Here is a 12,091-nt window from a genome sequence, read left to right on the forward strand (position 1 = left end):
CCAGTGGAGGTTGCTGAGGTTATAAAAATAGCAAGTCTCTAACAAATTACATAGGTGACATACAAGACAGTACTGATCATATAGAAAAGGTATACTCTTTAAGCAATCCAAATATTGTGCATGAATTTCAAACTACAACCTAGTTCACAGATACTCACCAAAATGTGTTAAGTGCACGACCATTTTTAAAAGAACTCAGTAACCTGCGCAAAACCATGATGGGCAGGGGGGGGTGATATTGTAAGGAGAAATTAGATGCTAGTCACTAAGTATGCATATTCTCTAAACTGTTCTCCACACATTTTGTAAGGTGCTGAGATGGAGAATTCAGTTAACAATTAATCTCTGGGTGAATTAATAAATTGAACAAAAACAGAGCTAATACATGTATGGCACAACAAAAGACACTTTCATGGATGCTATTCTTAATAAAATATATATTGTTTTATCATTATAAATTACAATATTTATGAAATGCATAACAATGAAGGTATGCTAGATTTGTAGTCTGTTTCATATCCCCAAAATTTTTACTCTTCTGATTATTTCTTGCTCTGGACCAGTGGCTGAATGTACTTGAATAACACAGTTTAAGTTTGAGTGTCATCTACCATCTGCTTACACAAGTAATCCAACTTCATTTTCTCCAATACTGCAAATGAATTTATAGAGGGTACATCTTAGTACAGGAGTGTATTCCTCAATTGGAGAATCTGAGCTAAAGACGTCAATAATGTACTTCCGGGGAACTGATCAGGACAGATTAAAGTAAAAATATCTTGCTGATCAATCCACAACTAAAGTCTAGGTGATGATCTATGAAGATACACAGAGTAGACAAAAGGAAGCTGATAACAACAAAATATATATCATGACATGGAAATTAAGTGTTCATTCCAAGTAGAGAACTCATGTTGCTAACTTGCCAATGGTCTAAGAAACACTGTCAGGAAAAAATGTCAATGAAAACTTAAAGTAAATTTAAGGAACTAACCTGAGCAAACTTGTGAATATGTTCCACCACAACTGGGAACATGGCAGTTACACTTTCATCAATTAGTGACTGCAAGTATTGTACAGCTTCCTCATCACTTAGGTCCAAACGGAATTTGTCCTGAACCTAACATTTCAAAAAAAGAAATTAATTAAAATTTGTAACATTGATGTCCATGTCAGATTATGTTACAAGTAATCACATTCAACTTGGAAATTAAGGGGGAAACAATTTTAACACCCTGGATTTTACATTACTCCTGGAAATAAAGTTGCCTTTGTTGGCTGCAACTGAATATTGTGCATTCTAATTCAGTTTAAATCTCCTTGGAATCTGGGATCAATATCAGTATCTGGGAAACTGCCCGCCTACCCCTCCCCTAACCCAACATTAACACTAACTTGTTAACAAGAGACTGTTGTTGGGTTAGGGGAGGGGTAGGTGGGCAGTTGCCCAGATACTGCTATTGATCTGGAAACTGTATGATCTCTTGAAATCAAGATGCATACTTACTTTTTTCACAGTTTTGTCAGGCTCTAATGCAATATCTGGTACATTTGCATCCACCATAAGAGAAAACAAGTTCAGAATCAAGTTTGCATGCCTGAAGGAAAGAAGAACATTACATTTGTAAGCTGCATTGAATGATTTCTCCTGCATGAATTTTCATTCACCTTCCACTTGACCAAATAGAGGAAAAATAAATACTTGGTTGCTTGTAGACATCTGGATAACAGATTTTAATTTGCATGCAGTTTTTTAGTTACTTAAGATAAAATGTTTTTACCTCCTCAAGTGGAGAAAAGCTGTGAAACATTGTTTCCGGAATGTCTGGTAAAACTCACTGGATGCTCCTCCCATGCCTTCCACCTAAAGTTAAATGAAAAAAAGTAATAACACTTTTCAAATGTTTATAAAATTATACTACATTGTGGCAATTATAATTTGAAGCTTGAAGATGTGCAACCTTTTTCAAATGAATTATTGCAAAAGAAAAATTATAGCAGTAATAACAATCACAGAGAGGATGAACTGATGATTGTTTTACCATTTCTTTGCTCAGTTTCATTGGTGGTGGAAGTGGCTTAGGATCTCTTCCAAGAATGTAACCAAAGTCAATGTGAAATAGGTTTCCTGAGAATAACAATAAAGAAAACAATCTATCAATGCTACATATAGTTTGCAATTAAGACAGTCCCTTTTTCTATAGAACTTGGCATCAAATTTCTAGGAACTGTATTCATTTGGTAATTACCTGATTTTGTGAGAAGTAGATTGTCCAGATGTCTATCTCCTACACCCAAGATGTATGTAATAACACAATAGCCAGCTTAAGGTTGAAGAAAATAAACTTTGGTCAGAATATTAAATCAGTATTATTTTAAAGATTGTTTAAGAGTGGTGCTCTTTAATCAAAAGGTTATCAATGACTGTTTTATGTATTTGGACACGGTTGTAGAAGAAACAGAGGCTCAATAATCAGGCACAATAGACTCTGATTGAAAATTTGGGTTTGAAACTAGGCTAGCTACATGCATTCCTTTCTGGAGGTAGAGTCACCTCTTTCCATTTGGGAGTAAGAATGGGTATTAGAAAACCTGATGAAATTATTGGGCTGCAGGGGATGAGGGAGGGGAGGGGAGAGGGGGGGGGATGGAAGGGGGGCTTATGATGGACCAGCACCTCATTGGGAAGAAGCAGCGACACATCTTACTGTTTCAGGCTACAGAACAGACAGGAACAGGGATTAGCTCTGGAAGTCATAAAGCTAGTTCAGTATATGCAGACTTACCACAACTTTTAACATAAGTATCCATCACCTCTGGGCTGATTCCTAGTGGTGCACTTTCACAAGGAGCATGCCGGCGAAAGTAGTTCTGCACAAGGAAAAGTCACTTAGACTATCAAAATATATTTTCTTTCAATTCTTTTAGATCATAGTAACTACATATAAAGCATTAGTGGGATTTTCACTGCTGAAGGACTAGGCAGAGTTGCTGGTAACAAATCTTTTTTCCATACCTGTATACTTCTATCCTCATCTTTATCCAGAATTTCTGCTATAGGAGTGGATTCTATGAATTGCACAAAGCCTGAAAAACAAAAACAGTAATGCATGAAAAAAATAATACTTGCATTGATATATACCCTTGCAACTGCTCTAGGATTACAACTGCTCTAGGATTACACCTAAGATACAGATAAACCCTTTAAACCCTAAGTGATCAACATCTAACCTCTCCACACAGTCACACAGCTAAATCATTCATCAAGATCACAAGAATAAAGGAAATGATAAGTAAAAGTAAATGTATGGAGAAATGTATGGAAAAAATGGATACTGATGTTATGGTGCAAAGGGTTGAAGAAAATTAAATATTAACCATTTATTCATACAACATGATTATCATTAGGTTTAATCTCTTAACTTAAAAATCCTGCATTCACATTCAACTATAACTTAATTTTTTTTTAAATCCCTGCAAACATTCTTTAAGAAAAAAAGACATGGGGGGCATCTGTTTTTCTTCTTGGGATTGCAAACCCAAGCCCATCAATATTTCTTCTCACATTCTGGAACTTAATACGTACATGTACATAAATTTTTGAGATTTAGAAGGTGATTGTAAAGTGAATACTTTCACTTTCCTTGACATCAACTAAACAATTGCTAAAGCATAGCTAAATCATGTGAGGAGGGACTGACCATGGCTTCCACTTGTTGCCAGCACCTTGTATGGAGTCAATTTCAGATCTAAGTTTTCTTTCATTAAGAGCTGCAATACAATAAAAAATATCATAGAGTGAAGAAATTTTAAGTTATAGCTGGGTTGCAATGAATTGTACAAGTTTTATTGTGGTACACAAAGCAATTGTGCATACCTTATCCATGAGCCTTATAATCTGAAGAATCAACTGGTCTTGTCGCAAGTCATCACCATTCTTGAAAATTGTCTGATAAGGAAAAAGCGGTGATCAACAAAGCAAGAGTTTTATTCTCCACACCAAACAGGACATAGGATTGTTTAAGTTTAACATGAAATTGATGAAATTTGTTCATTAACAGAAGGTAGAAGTGATGATTAATAAAAAGATATCTGTCAGTTGTTTCAGCCCATGAAATTAGACTTGCACAGAAGTTTCTCTCTAGTTTGACTCTTTAAAGTAATAGGGACTAGATTCAACTGGAGTACTGATTTATTTTACTAGCTCTCTCTCTGAAAAAACTTACATTTATCTTTAAAAACACCAGTGCAGAGTTCATAACAGATGGAAATCACATTGCTTTGAGGTTATGATGTTCCTTAAATGAATGATCAAACTTTCAAAAATATTACTAACCCTAAAATTGATTGCTGCCAGTTCTGCTTTATGTTTTTTTTCCCAATAAAACTATTTTGTTAAAATTTTGCTTACAGTTTTGTAACCACACTAACCACATATTCTCGATCATCCAATGTAAGAAACGTGAGTTTACAAGGCATGAGGTGGCTCTTGAAAAGCCAGGCTTTTTCTGGAATAGATGAAATAAAATGGAACTGAGTGTTTTGTTCCTTGTTCAGATAAATGGGAATGGGAATAATAAAAACAATACATTAACAATAAACTGGATTTCGCAATAGACCTTCCACTAGGTGGGTCTTCTTGTCTACTGTTTCTAGGTCAAATTGGAATTTAAAATGTGGGTTTTTGTGGAGGGAGAAAAGCTGGAGGACCCCAAGAAAAACCCTCAGAGTGAGGACAAGAACTAAGAACAAACTAAACCAACAAGTGGTTGGAGGTGAGCACTTCCATCACTGTGCCTTCCCTGCTCTTCTTATAGATTCCTATTCAGTCAGGAATTTTTAATCAGAGTCCTTCTTTTGCAGAAAGTTAAACAGAAAAAAAGGGCAAACATCAGTAAAGTTACGCATTTTAATATTAAAACAAAAAGGAAAAGCAAGTCACTGATTTCTTAAAAATATTCACATACTGTCCTCTGGAGTTCCAACTATGATTCCCTTGATTTTGATTTCTGGATCAAGAAGGAGAGGTATTGGTCCAAATGAAGTCAACTCAGGAACATCAAGCAGGTCTCTTAATCTGTGTATCTATTGAAAAGGGAAAAAAATTCAAATTGTAAAATTTAATATGAATGCTTTCAATGGAGAGTCTGTTAGTGGAGAAAATGCTATAAGGGATGCAAATTGTTTATTTTAAAGTTCTTGAAGTCTAAAATATTTTCTGTCAGTCCAAAATTATTTCAAGTTCTAATAATTTGTTTAGTTTGTACATCCCTATGCTGCAGAAAATTGATCATAATTTATGCCTTGTATCCCATTCAATGAGACTCACCTTTTTGTTACGACCACCCCCAAACTGTGACACCTCCTTCATGAGTCTGACAATATGGTTGACAAATTGCTGTTGTTTGCCCAACATGTTCCGCCTAACTGTGCACTCCCACCCACCCTGGAACAAAGGAGAAAACAACTACTTCAACAGCCATAATGATCTAAATTGTTGATTCTGCTAGCATACCAAGCCTACAAAATTATTTCTGCTCTCAAGCTCATAGCCAAAAATGCCAAAATGTATCCCAGTTTCCACAGCTTCCATGCCTTCTGCAGATCTGAAGAAACTAGAAGTATTGATGCTCCCTATGAGTGGCTTGCTGATTCATTGCAGAGTTCTTTGAAGCATTTCATCAGCCTTCCCTGACAGTTCACCAACTGGTACATATTTGTACTCCTGGGTGGAGGGAGGCAGTGTAAGGGTCCACCCTTTCACTCCCAACATCTACACATCAACTCTCTGCACTGTTAGCTATGCTTTTCCTAAGAATATGAGCTATGAGAGTTTGGTGTTTTATCAAAGAATTTCCCCATAATGATATTTTTTTCCTTCTTATCACCTCTCTGCTTGGAAATGTGACAATACTGTTTGGAGAAATTTCTTGGTTACTCCTTCAGGTAAGTTTGAACCCAGACCTCCCAACCCAGATTCCAGCATGATCACCCTGCCATCATGTCTCCCATAACAAAAAACAGAGATCTTTAAGTTAGTTATTTATTCATGAAGTAAGCACGAGTTGTACAAACCTTCATCAATGCCTGACTAAATCTCCTCATCACATTTAAATACATTTCTCCTTCCTTTGTGTCCTTTCCATCATTACATTCAACAAATAAATACCTAAAAAAACATTAATAAATTAAAAGTTTACACTTTTAGTGGTACAAGAACATATACCATCACTATTTTTTCTTTAAGGAAGTCAGCTTGGCAGGTTGATTTATTGTCAAATATTAAAAATTTTTCCTCTCAAAGAGCAGTGTAACATTCACCCTGTTACACTCTTCCCAACAATAAAGATAAGTCCCTGAGATAAAGAATTGGATTTGACAGGAAAGAGAGGCACCTGTCAAGTCTGATCAAGTTCTATGTGAACAACTGTAGTAAATAAGTTTCTTATCTCTGCCATGGCTCATCTTGCCTACTGAAATGTATTCCAAGTTCATCTTGCCCTAGGTTTGTTGCCATTTATGTTGAAAAAAAAAAATTAGCAAATATGTTCCCCTTTAAATTATATTTACATTGTAGGATTGCCTCACCAATAAAAATAGTTTGCTAGGGTGTCACTTCTGCAGGCTCTCAAAATGAGGAATGAGGCCAAATCTGAACCCTAGATGATAGATTCAAGACTTCAGTCAATGTAAAAATCAATCATTATAGACCATTCTCATGCCTATCTACAGGGAAAACTTGAATTACTAACCAATATTCAAACCATTAGAGGCTGTGTGAGTCTTACTTAGAAACTATTCAAGTGGGTAGAATGTTTTCATGTTGGTAAACAAAAAGAGGAAAACTATTAATAATTTGCACTAAATCACTATACTGGGAAAAACCTTAGATTATCATGTGTTTGTAAACATGCTTCAAAAATATATTTCAAATAGCCTCTATTTGGCTTAAAATATTCTCTCAGGAAATTGTCTGTCCCACAAAATTTAAAGTTATCCTTGAGCTTTGCTCTGGCTTGGAAAATGGTTTGTTTTTCCCTTTATATCATTTCTGTAAACCAAGATTTGAGCATATTCTTGCCAAAGGAAAGTAATTATTTATGTATGGAAAATATCTTCCATTTTCTAACCTCTTCAGTATCTTTGACTATTGCAATACCTTCAGCATCTGATGGAAGAGAGACATATACATAAATGCCTTGTGATTACCTGACCAATTGTACTTTTTGTATTTATTTATTGAATTGTTTTACTACCTTGTGTTGGTATTGTCTCTGCTGTTTGACTTTCAGTGTTGTCCTGGAGCAGACTATCAACAGTGTTCTCAGTAAGTTTTTCTTCCTCATCTGATAGAGCGTCATAACGCAATGCTTGGACAAGTTGGAGAAGATAGAGCAGCAAGTCCTATTAAATTATCAAACAGGCCTTGATTACATGTATTATCATTAAAAAATGGTTTTGGATGATCATTGGTCCAATAATTGATCAATCAATCACACAACAGTCAGTTGATCTGTAAGTCAGTCAGTCACTTAGTCAAACAGTTCATCAGTCTGTCCCAATTTCTTTACAAGTTGGTGTTGTAAAGTCTATCAATAATCCAGTTACACAGTCACAACTTCATTGAAATACATTTCACAACATTGACATTCTTAGTTAACATACAGTCCTGCAGCCATGCCAACCAAGTCCCATGATAAATGCACACACAGAGAAATGACACTTCATGTGTGCTGATCAGCATGTAACCCCTTACATCATCATTGGCCTCCTTCAGTCTTGAGACAGCATACTGTCTGACTGCTCTGTTGGTAAACTGAGAGGACAACAACTCCAAAGCATCTTCAACATCCATTGGGTTCCACTTTCCTAAAAGTTCTTGAGCCTGAAGAGCAGAACAATTAAATATTGTTAGTGCTAAGATCTCTTAATTGGCTTTTGTAAAATTCATTGATGGAACTATTAAATCAGAAGTTAGTTTTTGTTAAGTTTTGATCCCCATCTTTTTATTTCTATTAAATAAAATAAATATTAAATAAATGGCAACTCAGCAATGGACATTCCACTAGGTGGCTCTTCTTTTTCACTGCTTGCTGGTTGAATTGGAATTTAGAATGTTGGTTTTGTGGAAGGAGGAACACCAGAGGCACCAGAGAAAAACCCTCAAAGCAAGCACATGAACCAACAACAAACTCAATCCACATGTACATGTGATGCCAGCTCTGCAAAACCAAACCCAGGCCACACCAGCAAGAGGTGAGTGCCACCCCCCCCCCCCCCCGGCCATTTTACCCCTATGTGCAACCTTTATTGGTAAGTACAAAATAAAAGACTAAAAAAAATTGATTTCAAAGAAGTATGAGTACACTTTCAAATAGTTACTTTAAATTGCTCTTCCTGAACACTCAAGTTAAGGAAACTAATTCACACCTGTCTGGCTTCCTGTGGCTGAGTCCAATCCACACATTTAAGAAACTTGGTCAATGCCTGGAAATTAAAGGAAAATAGGTCAAAAAATTTTTTTAATTATCAGGTATTATAATATCCTTTTGATTCCATTTACAAGTTCATTTGTCAAACAAAATAACTTTTACTGGTTTAATATCCACATGTCACCTTTTTCTGATTAGTGAGGTAAAATCGGAACTGCCACACTAAATCTTTCTCTTCTGATGTGAGCACTTTGGTAGAAGGATAACCCACAATTTGCTGAAAGAAAGAAGAGTCATTCAATTTTGGGTAATTAGATACATTACATATTAAAGTTTCAAAAATTAGTTGACAATGGCATTGTCAGTGTGATGTGCTCAAATCAAATGGTCTAAGGTTGAGCATTGGTAGGTAAATTTAACAGTAGAGATAAGTAGCCCACAAGGTGCTTGAGCTCATCTTGGTCTCTAAGGCATGAATTGACTGGGAGTATTTTTGCTAACCCTGGATGGGCTGCTAGAACATCCCTAGTTACACCCCAACATTTTGTCACGTTTTACTGAAAGCTATCTGGTACTTATTTATACTCCTGAGTAGAGAAAGGCATTGTGAGGATAAAGTTTTATGCCCCATAACAAGACACAATGTCCCAACCAAGTCTCAAACCTGCATTTCTTGACCAAGAGTTAAAAGTGCTTACTATTAAGGCAGCAAGTCCTCCACAAACCTTGTAGAAGTGCTATACATAAATTCCTATTTTGTCTTATTTCTTCACTGATTAATTTTTAATTATTTACTAGCAAATTGTAAGCTAAGGGGAAATGGATGAAAATTAAGGAGGGGTGGGGTGGGGTAGGTAGGGGTAACAAGGCACTCCAAAAAAATTAGGATACATTTTATGGTCAGTGGGTGGCAGTTACATTCATTTGGCTGCCAACAGTAAAAAGACAGAACACCTTCAGATTATGCATTCATTATAACAAAAATAAACAAATATCTTGGTCCATACATTTAACTGATCCCTGGTTTTTGCATTTGGTTTAAGCTCTCTTGAAACTGTTCCACTTCTTATACTTCTAACAAGCTTGTGATGTTTTAGTTCAACAAGGTTATCCTAAATCAAAGGAAGCAAACTTGACTTCAGAAAAAGAAAAAGTTAGCCTTTTTTCTGAAAAGCAAGTAGTTAATGGCAAGGGAAGTCCACAGATAAAGCCAAGTGGAAACCTAAAAACAACATTTCAATACCAATAGAATTTCCGGATCAGGAACTCTCACAATCTCTGGATGAGTACAGACATAATCAACATCATCGGCGTCCTGAGACAAGAGAAGAAAAGGGTCAATGAGGAGGCCTAAAAATAAAAATAAAAAACCAGGGCCAGGTTGTTCAAAGCTGGGTTAAGATAAACCTGGGAGAGTGTGAAACATGATTTTTGATCAAAAAGCTTTAAAAAGAAAATTCAGTATAATTCATTAAATGTTTACAATTCGATGATTGGATGCTCCATTAAGAAAAGAGAAAATAATTCCAAGAAGGCTTTTGAACAAATGAAAAAGGAAACCTGGATCAAAATTTTATCTTAGGTTAGCGCTAATTAGCCCTCAAACAATAATTATTGGGCCCAGTTTATCAGCTAAGGTTCTTACATGTTTGATTTTAATGGTAGCAAAAAAGGCTAGAGTTTTAAATTAACATTTAAAGAAACTGTGCCAGTGAAAGTCACTTATTTAAATATGTGGTTTATATATATATATTTTCCAACACTATTCACATGATGAGAGTGAATTATATTATGTTAAGTAGTTAACCAACTTCATTCTTATTGACACTAAATATTTCTGTTCTTAATCATGTTCTTTGTGATTCCACAACTTAACCAGAAAACATATTGTCTAAAAGAAGATTACCTGAGCATCTGAATCTAATAATTCTTGATCAGAAGGTTTGATCAAAGCTGTGATGCAACTAATTCCCATGGGTGAATATAAACATGATCAAACCAACATAAAAAACTGAAACTCAGCTTGGGTGAGTATCTCTGTTTAAAAATTTTACCTTTGAAATCTGGTAAAATACAACAATATAGCAGCATGGGGTAGAAACTGAAGAAGCACAATAATTCAAAATGTAGCAGTATTGTCAGACTTTACTTCAAGGAAAGAGAAAATGATTACAGAGAACCATGAATTAATAATGAGAACAACTTTGCATTATTCTGAAACATTAAGTTGTTTTTCACCAGCTGTTTTATAAGAGGACATAATCACACTCTCAGAGTAAAATATTTATGATCAAACATTATATTTCTTGAATGACAATCGCATAAGATTTTATCATAATTTCATGGCAATTCCACATGATGGATTAAAAATAACTGGTTGAGTCTTATCTAACCAGCACACAAACCATCAAAGAGCAGGTGTTACTTGAAGATGTGATGTGGCCCTAGTCTGTTTGTATTATGAATGTGTAAGAGTAAATATACTTAATATGCATTTTCAAGTTATTAATTTATTGGTTACAATAGGGATGACAGTCAACCAATCACCTTTTCAAAATGAACCACAGAATACTCTAAGCCATCAGAGTGGACCCGAGGAAACTTGATCATTAGAAACATAAAATTGGAGTTTCGCTTTTCCCTCTGCAAAGAAACAAAACCAAGAATTTTTTACTATTTGTATTAAAAAAAAACAATCATGTAACATGGACCTACAATAACCTTGAATGTTTAAGCAAATAACAGAATTCAAATCCCACTCATACAGATGTAAAATTAGTTTCTGATATTTGATCCTACCAGTTTCTCTCTAAGAGTGAGTTTGTTGAAATATAGAAGTCATTTTAAAGTGATCTTGGTATCCCACTCATTTAATCCATCCTTTACGCCCTAACATCAGTATGCATATTCTCCATACTGTTCTCCATATATTTTCTACGGTGCCAACATGGAGAATTTGTTTAACAATCAAGAGCTTCCTTAGTTTGTGATCATTTCCTTTATTCACATGACCTCAATGTTTGATTCAACAGTGACACTGTAGGGAGAAATATTAGATGCCAATTACTCTTACACATTTATGTGTAAAAGGAAAACTTTCCAATTCTATGATAGGCTTTGAAAATAAAGCTACAAAGTAGAGATTCCTTACTAGGGAAAATCTCACCTCATTCACCATTTCAATTTCTCTGAAAGTGAGGCGGTCCAACCAATCCACCTTGAGCATTCGACCCTTGTGATGTTTCTTACTTAGCTGTTGCCATGTGAAGAGAAGAGGAAAAATTACAAAGAGGTTACAATGAGACTGACTACCTAGAAGCCATAGCCCTAACCCTTTACACCCTAAGGTCAGTATGCATATTCTCCATACTGTTCTCAGCACATTTTTTAAGGTACTGACAAGGAGAATTTGTCTAACAATCGAGAGCTTCCTTAGTTGGTGATCATTTCTTTTATTCTCATAACCTATGTGTGTGATTCAAGGGTGATATTATACGACAGTCACTCTTAGTGGTTAAAGGGTTAAGGACTCTGATACTTGGATTGTTGGATTAAAGTAGTGATAACAAATTTGATAATCCTTAGTGAATGAGGTTGAATAAAATATTATAATTATAGTGATTTGCCAAAGGCAAGCATATGGCAATGTGTCAAAACAA

The 12,091-nt window shown here is 35.3% G+C and overlaps 1 protein-coding gene across 1 annotated transcript in view; it reads right to left on the reverse strand.

Moving 5' to 3' along the window:
- Nucleotides 1–78: 78 nt before the first annotated feature.
- LOC113683608 (phosphatidylinositol 3-kinase catalytic subunit type 3) overlaps nt 79–12,091 on the reverse strand; it is a 16,411-nt gene continuing 4,398 nt past the window's right edge. Inside the window, exons 6-29 of the mRNA XM_027200866.2 lie at nt 11,599–11,685; nt 10,980–11,075; nt 9,676–9,747; nt 9,440–9,544; nt 8,617–8,709; nt 8,431–8,487; nt 7,757–7,885; nt 7,257–7,404; nt 7,131–7,168; nt 6,589–6,659; nt 6,076–6,169; nt 5,330–5,446; nt 4,968–5,085; nt 4,432–4,508; nt 3,878–3,949; nt 3,702–3,771; nt 3,017–3,087; nt 2,787–2,871; nt 2,250–2,324; nt 2,043–2,128; nt 1,782–1,864; nt 1,508–1,598; nt 995–1,120; nt 79–652 (exon numbers count right to left, since the gene is read on the reverse strand). Of these exons, the coding sequence (XP_027056667.2) occupies nt 638–652; nt 995–1,120; nt 1,508–1,598; nt 1,782–1,864; nt 2,043–2,128; nt 2,250–2,324; nt 2,787–2,871; nt 3,017–3,087; nt 3,702–3,771; nt 3,878–3,949; nt 4,432–4,508; nt 4,968–5,085; nt 5,330–5,446; nt 6,076–6,169; nt 6,589–6,659; nt 7,131–7,168; nt 7,257–7,404; nt 7,757–7,885; nt 8,431–8,487; nt 8,617–8,709; nt 9,440–9,544; nt 9,676–9,747; nt 10,980–11,075; nt 11,599–11,685 (2,076 nt within the window). The 3' untranslated portion in view covers nt 79–637. The remainder of the gene's footprint in view (nt 653–994; nt 1,121–1,507; nt 1,599–1,781; nt 1,865–2,042; nt 2,129–2,249; nt 2,325–2,786; nt 2,872–3,016; nt 3,088–3,701; nt 3,772–3,877; nt 3,950–4,431; nt 4,509–4,967; nt 5,086–5,329; nt 5,447–6,075; nt 6,170–6,588; nt 6,660–7,130; nt 7,169–7,256; nt 7,405–7,756; nt 7,886–8,430; nt 8,488–8,616; nt 8,710–9,439; nt 9,545–9,675; nt 9,748–10,979; nt 11,076–11,598; nt 11,686–12,091) is intronic.

This window comes from Pocillopora damicornis, chromosome 4, assembly GCF_964200805.1.
Source record: "Pocillopora damicornis chromosome 4, jaPocDami1.2, whole genome shotgun sequence".
Classification (NCBI taxonomy): domain Eukaryota; kingdom Metazoa; phylum Cnidaria; class Anthozoa; order Scleractinia; family Pocilloporidae; genus Pocillopora; species Pocillopora damicornis.